The sequence below is a fragment of the Schistocerca serialis genome, chromosome 11 (assembly GCF_023864345.2).
Source record: "Schistocerca serialis cubense isolate TAMUIC-IGC-003099 chromosome 11, iqSchSeri2.2, whole genome shotgun sequence".
NCBI lineage: Eukaryota > Metazoa > Arthropoda > Insecta > Orthoptera > Acrididae > Schistocerca > Schistocerca serialis.
This window is the reverse complement of record NC_064648.1, coordinates 184,335,339-184,358,790: the sequence shown is the minus strand read 5'-3', so window position 1 is coordinate 184,358,790 and position 23,452 is coordinate 184,335,339. Positions and strand designations below refer to the sequence as shown.

Here is a 23,452-nt window from a genome sequence, read left to right as displayed (position 1 = left end):
TATGTTTTGGCTTGAATGCGAAGATGGACTTTTGTACTGCAAAGACAGTCTATTAATACAAAGGATGAATCTTCCCCAATACCTTTTAACAGAAAGGAGCATGGTCCATAATAGCAGTGAACATCTATGCTCAATATCTGAAAATGTTTGAGGGAATGTATTTACTATATGGTATTACTGAAAGTGTTGTTCTACTTTGAAGACAATGTGTGCACTATCAATCGTAATATGTGTTATTAAAAATTTCCTTAAGAAATGTGTTATTCTTAGATTTATATTGCCTTAACTAGACACTGTGTACAAACAGGTCTATCTAAATATCTTTAAGCTTCAAAGTAAAGCTGCGTTACTGAAATAGAACAATTTGTATAGGCTTCTTATTAACCACTGATTTCCTTTTGGAATGGCTTAAAATTTCCCAGATAATTTTATATAGGCAAAATAATGTGTTTTCCACGACTGACCTAAATTTCGCCAGAATGGCAGTGTAAATTTATCAATATAAATTTTAAAATATCACAGCAAAAGATCAATTTGTCTGTATTTTTACTATCAAAAGCAATCAGTACCTTTAACTATAACATGGGTTGCAACAAGTAACATTTTGTGGGCAGTATTTTCAAAAAATGGTTTAAAGTGGTGCAAAGTTACCCGAGTCAACTGCATTTCCATTCACATATTCATGGTTTTCAACATAAATTTCTAGATTATGAAGACAAATAAAAATAGGTTACAAAACAAAATGCGCATGGCATTTACTTTAAATGACATTCAAATTTTACCATGTTTAGAAACAAGTGTTCTTCATAACGTACTCTCCAACAGATTTTGCATATGTGCTATTTCATTCTGAGCTAGGAAAGAGTACAGAGTGCAAGATAGTGTTCTTTCTGGAAGAAGGTATACTTTTTTCCTCTCTACAATATTACATGAAATGTAGGTCCATCATATGTATAAGAAGCTATTAAAATCCAGAGAAAAGATGAAAGAAATCAAATGAATCACAAGGAAGATACAAAGGTAGTGGCAAAGCAAAAAGTCAAATATGTACACAGGTTGAAGGACAAAGTTTTTATTTATATTGCATAATTCCAAACCCTTGACAGGGAAATACTCTACTTGCAAAATGTAACAAATATTACACGAGATAATAAGAACATTCCAAACTCAGAGAAAGAAACATGGAACAAAAATAGAAATCACTGTAAATTAAACACAAATGAGATCATCTGAAGAGAACATGTTAACGACATTTTGTGCCAAAGTGTTAATGACAACCAAAAGATGTTTGAAGGTCAGTTTTTCAAATCATTTATAAAAAAGTGATTTTGGATGTCACAGTTTCTGCACTAATTTTCTCGTGTCCGTACTTCTACTACCTTGAGTCACTACACGCTGATATTTTTTATTCCCCTCCCTTAGAAGCAGATGAACTCTTGTTGCCAAGAAACTGTGAATTATTTTCTCCTGTACACTGTGGCAGACTGGGAAAATACTTTCTCCTTCACTGATGCAACCACTGAAGTGGCTATATCAGAGAGCAACAATCCACATAAGAGTAATATCTTCTTGTTGCTTCTCAAATACATCTCTGCCATTTGAAATACACAGACAACCTCACTTGTTGGCTCAATAAGTTAGGTCTCTGTAAAGGACTTTAGATGAAAAAGCATGTTCACAGACATACAGACAATTTCTCTAGATGCAGTTGGGCCCTCCTCACAAAACTTTCAAAGTGCATGATGCTTCATATCTTGCCTAAAAGTGTTACTTCATAAATAGTGTAGAGACTCGTGCTCATAATCACACACCATATTACAAAGTGGCTCATCAACTACCCCAGCACACTTATCCTCATCTTCACTTACAGATTCACCCACTAATTCTTCCAGGAAACTACTGTCCTAAGTCTAATTATTATCAGTCACAGTAGTAAAGAACTGAGGACAAGTAATTACCCTCAGTGCTGATCTCAATTCTCGTGGTGTTGGTGCTGGATTTTTGAAGTGGCCCATTGAAAACAGATTTTCTAAGGCATCTTGTGTAAATCTACTTATTAGCAAAAATTTAAATTTCTTCTCATTCAGCAATGGTTTTTTTTTTTTTTTTTTGTGGGGTTTTAGGGAGCTCAACTACTAAGGTCATTAGCGTCCAATCACAAATGTAAGTGCACATATAATCTGGTAAAACTCAAGGGGTTGGGGAGGGGGGGGGGGGGACACCAGAAAGTTCTTACAAGGATGCAGATAAAATAATTAAAAGGGTTAGATGTCTTTGCACAAGTCCGTCAAAGTAATAAAACGAAGAACACGAGCAGCTGCTCAAGCGTCGTCAGCTAAAATTTCCTGTAAGGTAGACGGCAGAGACAGAACAACATGAGATTGATTAAAACGGGGACACGACAATAAAACATGGCGCACTGTCAATGCATGACCACAAGGGCACTGCGGGGCTGGGTCACCGGAGAGCAGGTAGTGGTGGCTAAACCAGCAATGCCCAATTCGCAACCTGGCCAAAATGACCTCCTCTTACTGAGATGGTTGGGAGGAGGTTGTCCAAGCAGTTGGGAATGGTTTTATGACCCGGAGCTTATTTCCTTGAAGTGACGACCAAGTATCCCGCCATAATGACACAAACCTCTTACAAATAACCCCACTAATATCAGACGATGGGCACAAAGTGAGGCTGGCCGAGGCAGGACGACTGCAGCTTTGGCCGCAACATCAGCAGCCTCATTCCCAGGCACTCCTACATGGCCTGGAACCCACATAAAGCTAACAGGACAGCCATCATCAGCAAAAGAATGGAGGGATTGCTGGATCCGTTGCACCAAGGGATGGACCGGATATGGAGCTCCGAATCTCTGAAGAGCACTGAGTGAATCAGAGCAGAGTACATACAGAGAATGGTGGTGGCGGCAGACATACTGAACAGCCTGATAGAGAGCAAAAAGCTCGGCCGTAAAGCTGGAACACTGTTCAAGGAGCCGGTATTTAAAGGTGACGTCCCCGACGACAAAGGCACAGCCGACACCATCGTCAGTTTTGGAGCCATTAGTGTAAATAAAGGTGTTACTGGTGAGTCGCGCACGAAGTTCAACAAACCGTGAGCAATACACTGCATCTGGAGTAGCCTCCTTCGGGAGCAAGCTGAGGTCAAGATGAATGTGAACCGGAGCCTGGAGCCAAGGTGGTGTTGCGCTCTCCCCCTCTCTGAAGGTCGTAGTGAGGGCAAAATCTAATTGTTGAAGCAGGCGATGAAAGCGGACTCCAGGGGGCAGCAGGGCTGACATACAACCCATACTGACAGTCAAGAGAATCGTCGAAGAAGGACTGATAATAAGGGTGGTCGGCACTGACAACAGCTGACAGGCATACCAACAAAGCAGTACGTCGCGCCAGCAGGTCAGTGGTAATTTGGCAGCTTCAGCATAAAGACTCTCAACGGGACTGCTATAGAATGCTCCAGTCACAAGACGCAACCCCCGATGATGGATGGAGTTGAGATGGCATAAGAGGGATGGCCGAGCAGACGAGGCTCCCATAATCCAGCTTTGATCAGACTATGGACCGATATAAGCAAAGCAGGACAGTACGATTTGCTCCCCAAGATGAACCACTAAGAACACGGAGGACATTAAGGGAACGTGTACAACGGGCAGCCAAATAAGAGATATGCGGAGACCAACAAAGTTTCCTGTCCAGTGTTAGCCCTAAAAACTTTGTTGTCTCCACAAATGGCAGAACAATGGGACTGAGATATATGGATGGTGGAAGGAATGCTTTATATCGCCAAAAGTTGATGCATACTGTCTTCTCTTCAGAGAACCGGAAGCCATTAGCCACACACCATGAGTATAGGCTGAAGGCAGCGCTCCAGGAGGCATGTTCTCTGGGCACTGCAGTAGATCGCGAAGTCATCGACGAAAAGAGAGCCAGAGACATTAGATGGCATGCTATTCATAATTGGATTGATCGCTATGGCAAAAAGGGCTACGCTCAAAACGGAGCCCTGAGGCACTCCATTCTCCTGGAGGAAGATGTCAGACAATACGGAACCCACACGTATCCTAAACATTCGATCTGTTAAAAATGGATCAATAAAAAGGGGCAGGCGACCGCGTAGGCCCCACCTGAGCGTAGTGCGGAGGATACCTCCTCTGCAACAGGTATTGTAAGCCTTCTCCAAATCGAAGAACACAATTACCATTTGGCGCTTTTGCAAAAAGTTGTTCATGATGAACGTCGACAAGGTCACAAGGTGGTCAATAGCAAGAGCGGCATCAAAGAAAGCTGCATTGAACATTGGTAAGTAGCCGTCAAGATTCAAGAATCCAAACCAACCGAGCGTTAACCATGCGCTCCATCATCTTACAGACACAGCTTGTAAGGGAAATGGGGCGGTAACTAGAAGAAAGGTGTCTATCCTTCCTGGGTTTGGGTATGGGAACAACGACGACCCCACGCCAACGCATGGGAACATGACCTTCAGTCCAGACTAGATTATGGGTACGAAGAAGAAAGCATTTGCCCGCCGGAGAAAGGTGTGGCAGCATCTGAATGTGAATGGCATCTGGCCCCAGGACAGTGAAAGTGCACATTCGAGTTCCCGCATGGTAAAGGGGGCATTATAATCTTCCGGAATCAGTAAGTGTAAGGAAGGTCGCTGAGCCTCTTCTGCCTCTTTTCTGGGAAGGAAGACAGGGTGGTAATGGGCAGAGCTTGAAACCTCTGCGAAAAAGCGGAGGAAGGCGTTAGAGACATCCACAGGGTCTACAAGTACCTCATTACCTGAAGTCAGGCCAGATATCGAGGAGTGGGCCTTAATGCCCGACAGCCGGTGCAGGCCACTCCAGACGACAGAAGAGGGAGTAAAACTGTTAAAGGAACTTGTGAAAGAGGCCCAACAAGCTTTTTCACTGTCTTTGAGGACTCAAAAACTTTGCTCTCTGAGTCTTTTGTAATTAATACAATTCGCCAGCGTAGGGTGGCGGCGAAAGGTGCGTAAAGCATTTTGTCAAGCACAGATAGCGTCTCTGCAAGCCTCATTCCACCAGGGGACTGAAACGCAACGTGAAGAAGAGGTGGTATGAGGAATGGAACATTTGGCAGCATTGATGATAAGAGCTGTGAGGTAGTCAACCTGACTGTCACAGCTGAGAAAATTTTGGTCCGGAAAGGTCGCCAGGGAGGAGTCAAGTCCCCAGTCAGCCTTCAATAAGTTCCAGCTCAAGGGACGTGGGGATGGGGTGTGGTGCAGGAGATGAACGACACATGGGAAATGGTCGCTCGAATAGGTGTCAGAAAGGACATACCACACGAACCAACGGGCAAGAGTGGTAGAACAGATCGAGAGGTCCAAGTGGGAGTAGGTATGAGTAGAGTCCGAGAGAAAAGTATTGGGGCAGACAAGATTGAGATGGTTGAAAACATACACCAAGAGGGAGCCTCTCTGACAGGATGCAGGAGAACCCCAAAGGGGATGATGGGCACTGAAGTCGCCAAACAATAAAAACTGCACAGGATGCTGACCAATCAGGTGCATCATGTCAGCCCGACTAACTGTGGATGACAATGGAGTGTAGACAGTACAAACAGAAAAAGCAAAGGCAGAAAGAGTAATACAGACAGCTATTGCTTGGAGTGGGGTGGTCAAAGGGATGGGATGGTAATAGACATCGTCCCAAACGAGCAACATGACCCCACTATGAGCTGGAATACCATCCACAGGGGTTAGGTCAAATCGCTCGGAGATATAATGGGTAAAAGCAATCGGTCAGTTGGGTGTAACCTTGTTTCCTGGAGACCAATGATGAGCAGACAGTGCAGGTGGAGGAGCAGTTGTAATTCTTCCAGATTAGATCGAATACCTCTTATTTTCCAATGTAACAGAGCCATCGCGAATCAGAGAAAGGGGTAACGAAACAGGTGAAGAGCTGGTCACCTCGACGGCCACGGAGGGCCAGGTTTTGAGGGAACATCGCTACAACTTTCGGGAGGCGGATCCTGTTCCATCGAGTTGTCGCCAGCTGCGGCCACATTCATCATTTCTGGGTTGCACAGGAGGGGCAGCATCGTCCGCCAACAACAGGCCAGCTGAGCGCCTGGCAGCAGAGCGTCCCGGCGAAACTGAGGATGGCCGGGAGCAGTGACTGTTGGATGGAGCATCAAACAAAACTTGCCGGGGTGGAGAGGGGGATAAAGACTTCTTCTTTGAGGCCTTCTTGGAAGACCGATGAGTAACAGGGATGGTGGGCTGTGGGGGCTGGACCCGAAGAAAGTCCTCACGCTCGCGGTCCTTTTTTGAACGCCGGACCTCAGAATCCGGGGTCCGTAACGTTTCCCTGATGGACGCCTGAGAAGAGGATCATTTCTCAGGCGGCAAAGGAGGAGGAAGGGTGGCCCCTGGGGCAGAGGGGGCAGGGGCCGCGAGGGAGGAGGATTTGGAAGGGAGGGATTTGGGAGGCGGAGGCATAGACCCCGGATGGGGTGAGGAGGTGGAGGGGGGACAGGATAGAGGTGAGGATACTGCAGAAGCAGTGGACACGACCGAAGCAAACGACGTTGTCAACATCACGGGATGGAGGCAGTCATATTTCTTCCTGGCCTCAGAATAAGACAGACGGTCCAAGGTTTTCAATTCTTGTATCTTCTTCTCCTTTTGATATGCGATGTAGCCAAAAGATCTAGGCGAGTGGAGGCCAGGACAATTGACGCACCGAGGTGGTGGGGTGCATGTCCGTCCCTCACGAAGAGGACGACCACAATCGCCACAAAGGGGCTCAGCTTCACACCGTGACGACATGTGCCTGAAGTGCAAACATCAAGATCATTGCATAGGAGGCGGGACGTTAGTGTGCACGTCGCACCGGTAGCACATCACCTTTACCTTCTCTGGGAGAACATCTCCCTTGAAGGCGAGGATAAACGCCCCAGTGTCGACGCGACGATCTTTGGGGCCGCACTGGACTCACCGGACGAAATGCATGATAGGGCGCTCCTGGTTGGCCCTGAGCTGCTCATCAGATTGCAGCAGGAGGTCCCGATAGAAAATAATCCCCTGCGTCATATTGAGCGCCAGATGTGGGACAATGGACACTGGGATGTCCCCTAGTCGGTCGCATGCCTGGAGCGCCACCGACTGTGTAGCGGAGGTGGTCTTTATGAGAATGGACCCGGAAAGCATTTTACTAAGAGCCTCGATTTCTCTGAAGATATCCTCGATATGCTGTACAAACAACATGGGCTTGGAGGTGGCGCACGTCCCCCCCATCGGTCCGAGAACAGACTAAATAGTGGGGGAAGTATTTCGCCCCAAGCCGTTGAGCCTATCCTTTCTCCCAGGGAGTGGCCACGGGGGGAAAGGCTGAAATACCAGAACCAGGGACAGAGACAGAACCTTTCCTCTTAGAAGACGCGGCCACAGAGCGACCTGATGCATGTTGATGTTTCATCTGCAAAACGTCTGCCCCGATACCACCCACTCCGACCAGGGGCTCTCCCGACGAGTGCCACCCAGCCTCAGCAAGGGCCACCTGGCAAGATGACCGTTGCCGGGAATCCTGATGCCCCAGGTAGACGGGCATCTACTCCTTGGCTTACATGGAGAGGGTGCAGCTCAGGTATCGGCAGTACGATCCCTGTGTTGTCAGGGGGCAACAACCTAAAGGGTACATGACGACCCCACCACAATGGGCTGGCTACTGTGCTGGATTTTGGGTGGCATGTGAAGTCCATCATGATCGTAGGTGCAGATGGGGACGGACTATGGGTGTAACTTGTGCAACCCACCAGGTGTTTAGGGCCAAATTGATGAACAGTGGGTGCAGTTACGACGTCGTTACAATGATGACTGCCAAGGTCTTACTGCACTGAGGACCGGTGATACAACACATAAGGTGTCCTTCCCCAAAAGGCTCATACTTCTGTACAATTTTGAAAAATGGAGGTCAAACCCCAATGGCGACCATCACATTGAAGGTTGAAATGGTTGAAACTTCTTTTACTCACCTCTTACGACAGGCAGGAATACCTCGGGCCTATTCTTACCCCAGACCTACAGGGGGTATTCAGGAATGTGTCCTGCAATTCCAAAATACCTGCAGTTGTCAAAACTACACCAGACTGAACTGGTTTCCAGGCACCCTTCAGGACAATTTTCAAGTTTTGAAATTAACACAGAGTGTCCTCAAGATTACAGAGAGCCTCGCCGTATATTTGTATATCTGTTCTAGATGTCATGAGGCAAGACCACTTATGAATGTGCTTTAGAAACCATGCTGTGGCTAAAGCTTTTTTCTGCAGTTTCACTGTCTTGAACATGTACTCAATGGCTGCTGCAGTCTTTCAGTTAATTAGGGCAGTAGCTAAGCCAACTTTCAATTTAACATAATGGTTTGGCATCAAACACACTCGCACAGTTGTGCTCGTTTAAGGCTTAAACTGTTATCTATCTCATGCAACTGTTTTACACAATTTATATGTACCTCATTACAAGGTAGATCATGTTCCTCAACAACAGTTGGTGAAAGGTAGACTGATTGCCCATTGACTAAGTGGTTTCTCATAATTCTCAAAATAGTGGTGTACCTGCAATGAAAATAAGATTCCTCATCATCACAAGGATACTGGCAGAAATTGAATAATTCTGAAAACCAGCCACAACAATTCCAAATTCTCGCCATAAAACTCGCTTTTGCCCTCCCGTATCTGACACAACATAGTGAACATTGATACCAAGTGCCTAAGATTCTCTAATAATGCTTATTATGATGTCTTTGGCATGAAAACTGGAAAAAGATGGCCCTGTATAATGGTAACCTGTTGTTTGTTTCCATCTTGAGGTAATACCACCCAGCATAACAACTAATGCATGAGAAGCTATAGTTGTTGCAAGGGCAAGATTTGATGGAGGTGTTGTATCATTACCAATAGTGCAGCCTATGCTTCAATCACATTCCAATGATGGAGTGATACTAACCTCATCCATAGTGAGAACAGCATGTTTTTCCTATGGTAACATGAGGTCAAGCTTGACTTTCACGGAACTCACAAGCTCCCTCAGCACACCAGGTCTAAATTTTATGTTCTGTAGCAAACATATTGGGGTTCTGTCTGAAGGAAATGGTAATTTATTTTCCAGCAGGACTTTGTACCCCATACCACCACAAGATAGTCTAATTTTTAGCCCTGGCTGCAGTGTTCCCACTGCATGTCCCCTTTGTTCATACTGCAAACTGATCTGCACTGAATAAACCAACAGACTGGGAATTAGGTTGTCTTTTCCTAAATACACTCTCCTCTCCCGTTCTGAGAGAGGTTGAGTTTTCTCTTTAACTCTTCAATTCCAGTGTGAAGCTGTTGGACTAGGTTCTTCAGGGTGGTGACTTCATCTTCAGTTGTGTCCAAGTTCTCTGCAGGACTGATGTCATTGGTCACATTTGAAGCCTCTCCAACCTCTGGAACACAAAGTCGCAATATTACAATCTTCAAAAATAAAAAGCATTTAATACTGTAATATGTTTTTAAGTAGCCTGTAATTGTTTCTCAGTAGGCTGTGGTATGTAATTTGAAGATACATAAGATGCCAAAATCTTAGTTTCAAAGGACAAGTAAATCTACGACAATCTGAGTGGTAATATTCCAAGTATGCTCTTAACACTATGAAATGGTAAAGTAATGCCATATCCTAAAGTGAAATTGTAGGTGAACAATTATATTTGCTCTTTGCTAGGCACCACGGACATCTGACAGCAATAGAATGTAAAAGAGCTTCACTTACAACACTTCAATATTTACGGAGCATGTGAGGCCTGAATGCTTAAATTACAAGAGCTGTGAGGCCAGTGTTACTTCCTGATGTGGGTTGTAGTGGTATTACAGTTACATGCAAGTAATTATTATTTACATGAAAGATTAAATAATCAGAAACAAACCAAACCACAACATTAGACACCTTAGCACCTGTTGTGCCACTTATTGCCAACAAATGCAAAGCTCTGTGCACAGAGTTTTAGAAACATATATGGTTTGGAAAAGCCACAGGCTTTGAAGTAAAATTTAGACAGCTGTGGTAACAAATCAAAGCATCGATTTCCTCACTGTTTAACTGTAAAATATTATGGTATATACAGTGTCCAATGGCAAGCAGTAGAAACGATATAGCAGAAGGGCATGAGAAAAGACATTACTGTATATTTCATCAGATAACAATACAAGTGGGCTGTGTATGTAAGAGATGTGGTCTCGTTCGCTAAATTACCTTGTGGCAAAGTATTTTGTCCCACCAACAGACCCATGACATGTCAGTTTGAAAAATATACAGCTGTTATAAATGAAATGTTCGAGTCTGCTTCTGTACACAACTGAGTATTAGAATGAGAATACGAAATATAGTTTCTAAAGAAGAAACCCTAACCTACATATTTAGTACTACTTTTAAAAAGTATATGCTTATTTTACTCGGATGACAAACTATTTCCTGCAACAAATACTATGATACAAGGAAGACTACTGTACTGTCTGCAAGCATAATGCTGTGAAGGGATGTTTTGTGTGTCCTACTGATCAAAACAACAAATGTGAACTGTTAGCAGCCACACAACATTTGCAGAGTGTCATAATTAAGGACCAAGTGACAGCATAATGTATGTAAAAATACTGAAGCAGTGAACATTGTTTTCCAGTTATCTGCATCCTCAGTATGTTTCTCTAAGAGGTCAAGAGGTTTCCTCTCAGCATGAGCTTTGCATACCACTGGTGGCTTACAACCACCAAAAATGGTTGGCACAGCATTCGGTTTACGTTTTACGTTTTACCGCTCCACCAGTTCTGTTGGTTTGAAATTGCTCTGGAGTAAAGTGATTCTGTTAAACAGAAACAGTACCATCAGCCAATTTTGTTACAAACTTTGTTATTTAAGTGATATAAAAATTTCGAAACTATACATTATAACTAATTTTATAATATAAAATATGTGAATCTGCAATATCAATAGGACTCAGCACATGTTACTCACAACTACATCCAGTACAAGAAGCTCAGACACCTATGAATTAGGTATAGTAGCTATATATAAACAATATAGCACTCGGCATCTACCTGCAAACTAACTAAAAAAAATTCATTTTACATAACTAACATCTTTTAGGTAGTGTATCTCCAGTACGTTTAGGTTTCCTGTGTAACAACAAATATTGTGTGATGCACGTAGTCTAGACCTACCTACACAGTGTGATCAGAAGTATCCAGACATGGCCAAAAATATACGTTTTTCATATTAGGCGCATTGTGCTGCCAGCTACTGCCTTGTACTCCATATCAGCGACCTCAGTAGTCATGAGACATCGTGAGAGACGAGAATGGTTAGCTTTGCGCAACTCATTGACTTCAAACGTGGTCAGATGATTGGGTGTCACTTGTGCCATATGTCTTTACACAAGATTTCCACACTCCTAAACATCCCTAGGTCCACTGTTTCCGGTGTGATAGTGAAGCGGAAATGTGAAGGGACACGTACAGCACAAAAGAGAACAGGGCGACCTCTTCTGTTAACTGACAGAGACCGCCGACAGTTGGTCGTAATGCGTAATAGGCAGAGATCTATACAGACCGTCACACAGGAATTCCATACTGCATCAGAATTCACTGCAAGAACTACAACAGTTAGGTGGGAGGTGAGAAAACTTGGATTTCATGGTCGAGCAGCTGCTCATAAGCCACACATCAAGGCGGTAAATGCCAAATGACGCCTCGCTTTATGTAAGGAATGTGCAAATTGGATGACTGAACAGTGGAAACATGTTGTGTGGTGATCCAGTGGCAGAGTGTGGGTATGGCGAATGCCCGGTGCACGTCATCTGGCAGTGTGTGTAGTGCCAACAGTAAGATTTGGAGGTGGTGGAGTTATGGTGTGGTGGTGTTTATCATGGAGGGAGCTTCCACCCCTTGTTGTTCTGCATGGCACTATCATAGCAAAGGCCTACATTTATGTTTTAAGCACCTTCTTGCTTCCCACTGTTGAGGAGCAATTAGGGGATGGCGATTGCATCTTTCAACATCATCGAGCACCTTTTCATAATGCACGGCCTGTGGCAGAGTGTTCACATGACAATAACATCCCTGTAATGGACTGGCCTGCACAGGGTCCTCACCTGAATCCTATAGAACATCTTTGGCATGTTTTGGAATGCCGACTTCGTGGCAGGCCTCAAAGACCGACATCAATACCTCTTGAGTGCAGCATTCCATGAAGAATGGGTTGTCATTCCCCAAGAAACCTTCCATCACCTGATTGAATGTATGCCTGGGAGAGTGGACGCTGTCATCAAGGCTAAGGGTGGGCCAACACCACATTGAATTCAATCATTAACGATGGAGGGCGTCACAAACTTTTAAGTCATTTTCAGGCATGTGTAATTATAAATATACTGTACTGTTACAACTGACATTGCAATTCTTTTCATTTAATTCAATTTTTGTCGAGACGGTTTGCCCACACTATTAAATGCAAGTAATAGGTACTTTACAGAGGCACGTCACTAACACGCCAATTATTTTCACAAAACTGACTGAAAACGACGCATTGTTAATTGATCTTTAAAGTACAGATAGCCATAATATCGTATTTTTGGAGGACACAATAACATATGTTAAAACATCCAAATACTGCACTTTCTGTCTTCAACAGTTGGACCTACACACTAACTATGAAACGAAAAACAATGTTTACCTATCACATATTTTGTGCTGCAAAACAATACGCCTTTATAGCAGTCAGTACATTACAGATTTATTATAAATTCGAAGCTTTCATTATGGATTCTCCAAAAAAAAAATAGGCTTGGAAACGCATACACATATTAAAAACACTCTTCACCAGCTGGAGGATAACCACGTGTAATGACGTACCAAATCTGATCACGAAGTGAGTCAAAATACAGCAAGTTTGTTACACAGCATATCTTAAACCTGAAGGTGATTTGCACTAATGAATAAAAACTGTACTTTCCACACACAAGCAAGAGACTTGTGGGCTGCCAGTTGGCTCTGCTGATTTTCATCAGCCATATTCTCTTTCTTGTTGCATCTCTTCCTTTAGAAGGAATTCTGTACAGTTTTCCTCCCTTTTTGCCTCCAAACGAACAGCCGAAGGCACAGCACTGAGGCATTATTCTATTTAAAACTTCGAAACTACACAACACTTCCCATGCTTCACAAATAATGCTTGGGCCCACAATGGCTGCTAATGTAGTGATGTGGTTTCAGTCCATCCTGAGCTACGCACAGCGGTGAACGCAGCAGAATACGATGGCCATACTTCCATTTATACAGAGCTAGTTACAATATATGACGTAGCTCCATTCAGCAGTACTAAACAGTCCTCGAAAGTGTAGTATGTTCAGTCAACAATTGAACAATTGCAAATTTCAGGGAAAGCCTACAGCAGTTAGACTGGGATGAGGTGTACCGTGAACATGATGCCAATTTAAAATATAATTTATTTCATGAAATTTTTGTAAATGCATTTGAAAACTGCTTCCCCAAGAAAATAGTTAAATATACTCGTAAGAAACCTTGTAACAAACCATGGCTTACTAAGGGTATAAAAATATCTTGTAACCGGAAAAGGGAAATGTATCTGACAGCAAGAAAGAGTAGTGACCCAGAAACTATCAAAAATTATAAAAACTACTGTGTTATATTAAGAAAAGTTATTAAAAAATCCAGGAGTATGTGTATCATGTATGAAATCAGCAACTCTGATAATAAAATTAAAACAATTTGGAATATTATTAAAACAGAAACAGGTCAACCAAGAGCAGAGGAAGACAGTATTACCATCAAATTGAATGAAAACTTTACAAACAAAACGTCAGAAGTCGAAAATATTTTTAATAATCATTTTCTAAATGTTGTGGATATAGTAGGATCCAGGTGTTCATTAGAAGATGCTAGGCTGTTAATGGAAGAGGCCATACCTATGCAATTTGATACATTTGAAATCTCACCCACTTCTCCCTCTGAAATTAGGAAAATAATAAACTTGCTTAAAAGCAAAAACTCACATGGAATTGATGGCATTTCCAGCAAAATACTAAAAGCTTGTTCTCAACAGATAAGTAAGATTCTCAGCCACCTGTGTAATAGCTCTCTGGAACAGGGCATTTTCCCTGATAGACTGAAATATGCTATTGCTATACCTTTGCATAAAAAGGGGGATAGATCCGATGTCAACAATTACCGTCCAATCTCCCTTCTAACAGCTTTATCCAAAATTTTTGAGAAAGTAATGTATTCAAGAGTAGCTTCACATATCTGTAAAAATGAAGTACTAACAAAATGTCAGTTTGGTTTCCAGAAAGGTTTTTCAACAGAAAATGCCATATATGCTTTCACCAGTCAAATTTTGAATAATCTGAATAACCGAACACCACCCATTGGGATTTTTTGTGATCTCTCAAAGGCTTTTGATTGTGTAAATCATGAAATTCTGCTAGACAAGCTCAAGTATTGTGGCATGAGTGGGACAGTGCACAAATGGTTTAATTCGTACCTAACTGGAAGAGTGCAGAAAGTTGAAATAAGTAGTTCTCGTAACATGCAAAGATCAGCACATTCCTCAAACTGGGGAACTATCAAGAATGGGGTTCCACAAGGGTCAGTCTTGGGTCCTTTGTTGTTCTTATTATATGATAATGACTTGCCATTCTATATTCATGAAGAGGCAAAGTTAGTTCTCTTCGCTGATGATACAAGTATAGTAATCACACCTGAGAGACAAGAATTAACTGATGAAATTGTCAATACTGTCTTTCAGAAAATTACTAAGTGGTTCCTTGTAAACGGACTCTCACTGAATTTTGATAAGACACAGAACATACAGTTCCGTACAGAGAATGATATGACGCCATTAATAAATATAGACCTTAATCAGAAGCATATAGCTAAGGTAGAATATTCCAAATTTTTAGGTATGTCCATTGATGAGAGATTAAATTGGAAGAAACACATTGATGATCTGCTGACACGTTTGACTTCAGCTACTTATGCAATAAGGGTCATTGCAAATTTTGGTGATAAACATCTTAGTAAATTAGCTTACTACGCCTATTTTCACTCATTGCTTTCATATGGCATCATATTTTGGGGTAATTCATCACTGAGGAAGAAAGTATTTATTGCACAAAAGTGTGTAATCAGAATAATAGCTGGAGTCCACCCAAGATCATCCTGCAGACATTTATTTAAGGATCTAGGGATATTCACAGTAGCTTCTCAGTATATATACTCTCTTATGAAATTTGTTATTAACAACCAAACCCAATTCAAAAGTAATAGCAGTGTGCATAACTACAATACTAGGAGAAAGGACGATCTTCACTATTCAAGATTAAATCTAACTTTGGCACAGAAAGGGGTGAATTATACTGGCACTAAAGTCTTTGGTCACTTACCAAATAGTATCAAAAGTCTGACAGATAACCAACAAGTATTTAAGAAGAAATTAAAAGAATTTCTGAATGACAACTCCTTCTACTCCATAAAGGAATTTTTAGATATAAATTAAGAAAAAAAAGAAAAAAAACAAAAATATTAAAAAAATAAAAAATAAAAAATAAAGAAAAACAAAAAACACATAAAATAAAGTTGTTATATTAACTTAAGGATGTTGTTAAATTAATCTAATTACGTCATGTATTGGAAAATTCGACTCGTTCCACATCATTACGAAATATCGTATTCATGATCCATGGAACTTGTATTAATCTAATCTAATCTAATCTGTCCTTGTAATAAGGCCACAACTCCAGCGCCGAAAAGTTGAGTGTGTCTAAACTTACACTGCTGCCAACTTCTGTGTTTGAAATAAAACGGCTTTCTCGTTGAAGAACAAGCAGGCGTGTTTTAACCCCTCAATTATGCAATTGGATAGATTGGCAAAGTTTCACAAGTGTGACGATAGTACGAGACGTGTAGGTGGAACAGATTCTGTAAGGATTCCAAGTTCACCTTTAACATTATGAACAACCCACATACAGTACGTGATTATATCCCACGTACAGTACTTGATTGTATATTCTACAGCAGCCTCCAAATAAATTCTCACACTTGTGCAATTAGGTGCAAATCATTTTCAACTGTTTGTGCCGGCTGAATGCTACAATCAGAACTTGAATTTCAAAAAGAGCATTACTTATATGTAAATAGCAATGCAGTTTCATTAACAGTTATTTAATGTAATTCCAGTTTATAAGTTACTACATTTAACCTACTAAAATGGTTTATGCCCTTGCATTTGTTTTGAGTTAATTGCATACATGAACTCTTCAGTTATTTTTGTACCACTCAGGTTGCGGATTCTTTGCAGCTTTTGGAATTAAGTGTTTTGTGTGTAGTACGTGTCAATATGCATTCTTGTGCCCTTCTATTAGTGAGTTTATTTATATAGTAGGCTTGATGAAAGACATAAATGAAATACTTTGTCATCTCAATTCAAGATGAGAGTGACATTATATGAAAGTATTGAGGATGGGACAGCACTTCATCCAGAAATCTCATCCAACCTTGCTATGTGAATCAGCACTTACTGTGTCAAAGTGAAAACTTCATATGACTCTTCACTTCTGCTGCCACAGTATCTGTATTTCTCAGTAAGTTTTCATATTTACGTACATCTCTTTGGGACCTATTAAGTGAAACAATCTATAATTGATGGCAGTATGTGTCAGCCGTGATTTTAATAATTACTAGCAGCAGGAATGAGCAGATTACACGATTTAACTAAACTTCTCCATATCTGAATTTATAGCTGTTTGAATATTTCAGGCTAAATATAATAAAAGGTTAAGAAAAGGCAAACCAACATTTCTAGCATTTGTAGACTTAGAGAAAGCTTTTGACAATGTTAACTGGAACACTATTTCAAATTCTGAAGGTGGCAGGGGTAAAATACAGGGAGCGAAAGGCTATTTACAATTTGTACAGAAACCAGATGGCAGTTATAAGAGTCGAGGGGCATGAAAGGGAAACAGTGGTTGGGAAAGGAGTGAGACAGGGTTGCAGCCTCTCCCCGATGTTATTCAATCTGTATATTGAGCAAGCAGTAAAGGAAACAAAAGAAAAATTCGGAGTAGGTATTAAAATTCATGAAGAAGAAGTAAAAACTTTGAGGTTCGCCGATCACATTGTAATTCTGTCAGAGACAGCAAAGGACTTGGAAGAGCAGTTGAACGGAATGGACAGTGTCTTGAAAGGAGGATATAAGATGAACATCAATGAAAGCGAAACGAGGATAATGGAATGAGGTCAGATTAAATCGGGTGATGCTGAGGGAATTAGATTAGGAAATGAGACACTTAAAGTAGTAAAGGAGTTTTGCTATTTAGGGAGTAAAATAACTGATGATGGTCGAAGTAGAGAGGATGTAAAATGCAGACTGGCAATGGCAAGGAAATCGTTTCTGAAGAAGAGAAATTTGTTAACATCAAGTATTGATTTAAGTGTCAGGAAGTAGTTTCTGAAAGTATTTGTATGGAGTGTAGCCATGTATGGAAGTGAAACATGGACGATAACCAGTTTGGACAAGAAGAGAATAGAGCTTTCGAAATCTGGTGCTACAGAAGAATGCTGAAGATTAGATGGGTAGATCACATAACTAATGAGGAGGTATTGAATAGAATTGGGGAGAAGAGGAGTTTGTGGCACAACTTGAGGAGAAGAAGGGACCACTTGGTAGGACATGTTCTGATGCATCAAGGGATCACCAATTTAGCACTGGAGGGCAGCGTGGAGGGTAAAAATTGTAGAGGGAGACCAAGAGATGAATACACTAAGCAGATTCAGAAGGATGTAGGTTGCAGTAGGTACTGTGAGATGAAGAAGCTTGCACAGGATAGAGTAGCATGGAGAGCTGCATCAAACCAGTCTCAGGACTGAAGACCACAACAACAACAACAACAACAACAACAACAACAACAACAAATATAATTTATAGAAATGCAATTATTGCATCTACTAATACTACTGGTAAACCTACTGCTGCAGCTACAAGTTACAGAACCATCGATATCAGAAATTTGTGTGTGCACTTATTGTGATGTGCAGATACTAAGTAATTAATTTTTTGCCTACACTGCCCACAACACCAAACAGACTACTGTATCTAAATCATACTGAATGAGGTGGAGCAGTGGATAGCACAATGGAATCATATTCAGAAAGACAGTGGTTCAAAGCAGTGTCCAGGCAGCCTGATTTAGATGTTCCATCATTTCCCTAAATCACTTAAGCCAATCAGGATGCTTTCTTTCAATGTGCATTACCTTATTTCCTTTGCTATTCTGTGCTTGTGGTCCACGATTTCATTGTTTATGAGAAGTTAAACAGTGATCTCCTTCTCCTATGTCTAAATCATTATTTTGTACATTTGGAAGAGATGGAAGCTCATGACATGAAAGTGATGCCGTAGCAGCTTCCACGAACAGTGCTGCAGACCCTGCAGAGGGAAATGACATGGAGCTCCCGTGTGAATCAGACTGAATAGTGGAATAGCTATGGCCACCACAAACGAATGTTATCTGGAGGATGTGCTACACCCACATCTTCCACACCAACAAAATCGAAGGAGACTGAAGATTTCTATTTTCGTGCAGCGCAACTACTTGCGCAGATACCCTGAAACAAAATGAGAATGGTGATGTGGGCATTTTCATAACATATATGACAACACTTTGTGAAAGCAATTAAAAGGCATAGAGCAAGACCACTGTAGCACATCAATAAATTTAGTGTATGTTACGTGTATGCACACTATTTAAACAAAATTTGATTTCTATCTCGGAAATAAACTAAATCCTTATTACTTCCTGAGAGAACAATGTGTGTGTTTCCACATGATAGTTAGCTGCATTAAAAATGACTGCTGTCAACGATTGTAATTATGTAGCTCTGTACAACCATGGACCATGCCATTGGTGGAAGGTTCGTGTCACGCTGCGAAACAGATAGCCATACTGTAGGTGCAGCCACAATGGAGTGGTATCTGTTGAGAGGTTAGACAAACGTGTGGTTCCCAAAGAAGGGCAGCAGCCTTTTCAGTAGTTGCAGGGGCAACAGTCTGGATGATAGACTGAACTGGCCTTGTAACATCAAGCCAATTGGCCTTGCTGCACTCTTACTGCAAACGGCTGAAAGTATGTCATAAGTTTTCCTGAGAACATACCACTTTGCTGTATTGTTAAATGATGATGGCATCCTCTTGGGTAAAATATTACAGAAGTATAATATTTCCTCATTTGGATCTCCGGTCAGGGACTCCTAAGGAGGACACTGTTATGAGGAGAAACTAAACTGGGGTTTTATGGATTGGAGAATTGAATGTCAGGTAGGTTGGAAAATTTAAAAAGGAAAATCGATAGGTTATCGTTAGATATAGTGGGAATTAGTTCAGTGGAAGGAGAAACTGGACTTCTGTTCAGGTGAATACAGGGTTATAAATACAAAATCAGATAGGGCTAATGCATGAGTAGGTTTAACAATGAAGAAAAATTAGGAATGTGGATAAGCTACTATGAACAACATGGTGAACGCCTTGCACTGTAGTACAAGTTTATAAGCCAACTAGCTCTGCAAATGATGCATTGATGAAATGTATGATAAGACAAAAGAAATTATCCACATAGTTAAGGGAGAAAAAAATTTAATATTCATTGGGGACTGCAATTCAGTAGCAGGAAAAAGGAAGAGAAGGAAAAGTAGTAGATGAATATGGAGGTTTAAGAATCATGAAAGAAGGTCGTATAAGTGGAATAGACCGGGAAACACCAACAGACTTCACATTGATTATATAATGGTAAGACAGAGATTTGTGAACCAAGTTTTAAATTCTATGACTTTTCCAGGGGCAGATATGGACTCTGATTACAACTTATTTGTTATGGACTATAGCTTAAAACTAAAGAAATTGCAAAAACGTAGGAATTTAAGGAGATGGGACCTGAATAAACTGAAAAAACCAGAAGTTGTACAGAGTTTCAGAGAGAGCATTACAGAACAATTGACAAGAACAGGGGAAAGGAATACAGTAGAAGGAGACTGGGTAGCTTCCAGAGATGAAATAGAGTAGACAGTAGAGGATCAAGTAGGTAGAAAGAAGAGGACTAGTAAAAATCCTTGGTTAACAGGATAGATACTGAATTTAATTGATGAAGGGAGAAAACAAAAATGCAGCAGATGAAGCAGACAAAATGGAATACAAACGTCTCAAAAATGTGATCAACAGGAAGCACAAAATGGCAAAGCAAGGATGGCTAGACAACAAATGGAAGGATGTAGAAGTATATATGACTAGGGATAAGATAGATACTGCTTACAAGAAGATAAATACAGGGAGCGAAAGGCTATTAACAATTTGTACAGACATCAGATGGTAGTTATATGAGTTGAGGGGCGTGAAAGGGCAGCAGTGATTGAGAAGGGAGTGAGAAGGGGTTGTAGCTTATCTCCAATGTTATTCAAAATGTATACTGAGCAATAGTAACAGAAACAAAAGAAAAATTTGGAGTAGGAATTAAAAAAGTTTTTGATAGCACTGCAATTCTGTCCGAGACAGCAAAGGACCTGGAAAGGCAGTTGAACAGAATGGAGAGTGTCTTGAAACGTGAATATAAGACGAACATTAACAAAAGCAAAACAAGAACAATGGAATGCAGCCAAATTAAATCAGGTGATGCAGAGGGAATTAGTTTAGGAAATGAGACACAAAGTAGAAGGAATTTTTCTATTTGGGCAGCAAAATAACTTATGATATAAAATTTAGACTGGTAAGGGCAAGGAAAGTGTTTCTGAAGAAGAGAAATTTGTTAAAATCAAGCACAGATTTAAATGTCAGGAAGCATTTTCTGAGAGTATTTGTATGGAATGTAGGCACGTGTGAAAGTGAAATATGGATGATAAACAGTTTAGATAAGAAGATAATAGAAGCTTTTGAAACATGGTGCTACAGAAGAATGCTGAAGGTTAGATTGGTAGATGGCATAACTAACGAGGAGGGATTGAATACAATTGGGGAGTGGAGGAATTTGTGGCACAACTTCACTAGAAGAAGAGGTAAGTTGGTAGGAACACTGAGAGATCAATGGATCACGTATTTACTACTGGAGGGAAGTGTGGAGGATAAAAATTGTAGAGGGAGACCAAGAGACGAATTCAGAAGTATGTCGGTTGCAGTAGTGACTCTGAGATGAAGAGGCTTGCACAGGATAGAGTAGCACGGAGAGTTGCATCAAACCAGTCTTTGGACTGAAGACAACAACAAAACAACAAGCTCTGTACTACCAAATCACAATATATGTGGCCCGTCTGTGTGACATGGCGTACATTTATGGGTACTACTATCAGGTCATACTCTCTTGTATTAGTCCATGGTGAAGTGTTATATGCTACACTGGTGTCCAGAAATGCTATATTATTTGTAAATTTGAGTCACTCAATAGGAACCAGATTTTAGAAGTGCACAAGTGAAATATAACACAGATGTGTGATTTATGTGTAGATGCTCCACTGCTCTGGCTTGCAGTGCAGATTTTGAAAGGCAGTTCAGTTAATTTCTTAGTTGCCACTTGACTCTTAGAGGGATGTGTAGCTGGTACACATTTCACAGCCACATAAGGTGGTTTGAATTGATTGGTTATTACCGTAGAGTTCAAAACAAATCTCCAACATTTAGTACAATGTATTATACATGAGCAACATCATTAAACATAGTCACTGTATACAATTCAGTTGTCATCTCTGTAGCCACCAGCAACAAACTGTTGTTACTGTTAAAGTGACTACTGTTAAGTGTAACAGCAAATAAATGAGAATGCTATATGTACAAAAATAATGACTAATAAGCACTATCATATTCAATACAAAAAGCTTCTAAAAATCTGTTTAGGCTTTCGATAGGCTTAGAATTAAGTCTAAAAGTACCTTTCCAATGAACATGTAGAATAAAATTTTTGTCATACAATTTGTGTCATGTCCTATCAGTATTATCAGAAAATACGCTGTTTTCAAGAAAAGCTACTCCTGTTTCGTCCATAAATACTGAGTTAAGTAGTAACTTATTAGGTGACAATGCTTACTCGGGAAAAGAAGTAGAAGTGGGATTGGGAATATGTAATAGTGGCATATAAATGAAATACAGAACGAACTGCCAATGTGTCCTCAAGGAGGATATGTGGTTGCTCCTTCGGCAGTAGAAGTAGGAAGTAGCGAGTTGCTTTGGTGGAGTGGTGTGTCAGTACGGCAGACTGGAATGGTCAGGTCAGGCTTGGTGGGAGCAGGTTTGGCTGCACCCATGTAGGAGTAACTGGAGTGGGACAGGTTGCAGGTGTTGCAGATGGATGGGAACTAAGGATTGGAACAGTGCTGGTACAGGTGGGTGGCTCTGCAGTGGGTGCAGGTAGGAGGGTTTTTGCAGTTGGGAGTTAAATCATCATTGTAGATGAGGAATTTGTGGCAATGACAGTCTCTGACTAGGGATCGGGAAGGCTCTACTTTGTGTTCTGGTAACAGATGAACACTGAAGGTGGTGATCTATGGTTGAGAGGTCTTCAGAAAGGATGCAAATGAACATTATCAGGCCAGAATGTTGGTGAATTCAAAGAGCTTTTTGGATCTGCGTGTCAGGATTGGGACTTAGATTCTACACAACTTCCCCCACTGTGATCTTGGTGTCCTCCCGCATCAATCTTAACAATAGAAGTCAGCAGGAGGTGGGGTGTTGGGGTCATCTGGGTCATAGTGGACGGTTTTTGAGGAGGGAGAGATGTGGACCAAAAATGGTGGCAGGTAGGCATTGCAGTAGTAGGGTTTGGAAATCATAATCAGAGGATTTTACGATTACCGAGACTTTGCTTTGTACAAGTTGTGATATGTTGCACATTACTCTTTTTTCTTTGAGGTAAAGTGTTGTAGCAGTGGGGAATCCGAAATCAGAATGTGAGAGGATTAAGGAATGTGATGTAGGAGTTGTATGGGCTGGGATGAGATTTGACTGCATAGGTTTGAGTGTGTGGGGCTAATGTGGGGGTGTCACAGATATGTTGGGTACCTGTCTTAGGTGGGTTACTGGGATCGTTTCAGGATGGGGTGTCAGAGGATATTGACTGTGGAGAAGGAAAAGATTTAGAATGCCTTTTCTTATTTTTCTTACCTTTAGCAGGTGGGTTGAGGCCAATGCAGATGTAGCCAGTGTGGTAACAACTATGGCACAGGTTGTAGGTGTTGGTTTGTTGTTGCTGGTGTAGGTGGGGATGCTGGGAAGCTGCTTCTGAACCCAGATGTAGTGATGATGGTGGTGGAAATGGAGCAGCAGTGAGGGCTGAAGGCACAGCTGGCTGGTGCAAATGTGAGAACAGGTGGCATGGTCGGCAGTGTTGGCAGCACTGGCAATGGAGCTGACA

At 41.4% G+C, this 23,452-nt stretch overlaps 1 protein-coding gene across 3 annotated transcripts in view; it reads right to left on the bottom strand.

The window, feature by feature from the left end:
* Positions 1 to 23,452, bottom strand: part of LOC126427123 (uncharacterized) — a 525,102-nt gene that overhangs the window by 393,237 nt on the left and 108,413 nt on the right. For 2 of the 3 annotated variants that reach the window (XR_007576536.1, XR_007576535.1), the window contains exon 1: positions 2,191 to 6,409. Coding sequence is in view for 1 of the 3 variants with exons in the window: in XM_050089350.1 (XP_049945307.1) it covers positions 2,576 to 3,404 (829 nt within the window). In the remaining 2 variants the exon portion in view is untranslated. Of the gene's footprint in view, positions 1 to 1,056; positions 6,410 to 23,452 lie in introns of those variants that run through there. The other variant, XM_050089350.1, reaches the window with a different exon arrangement.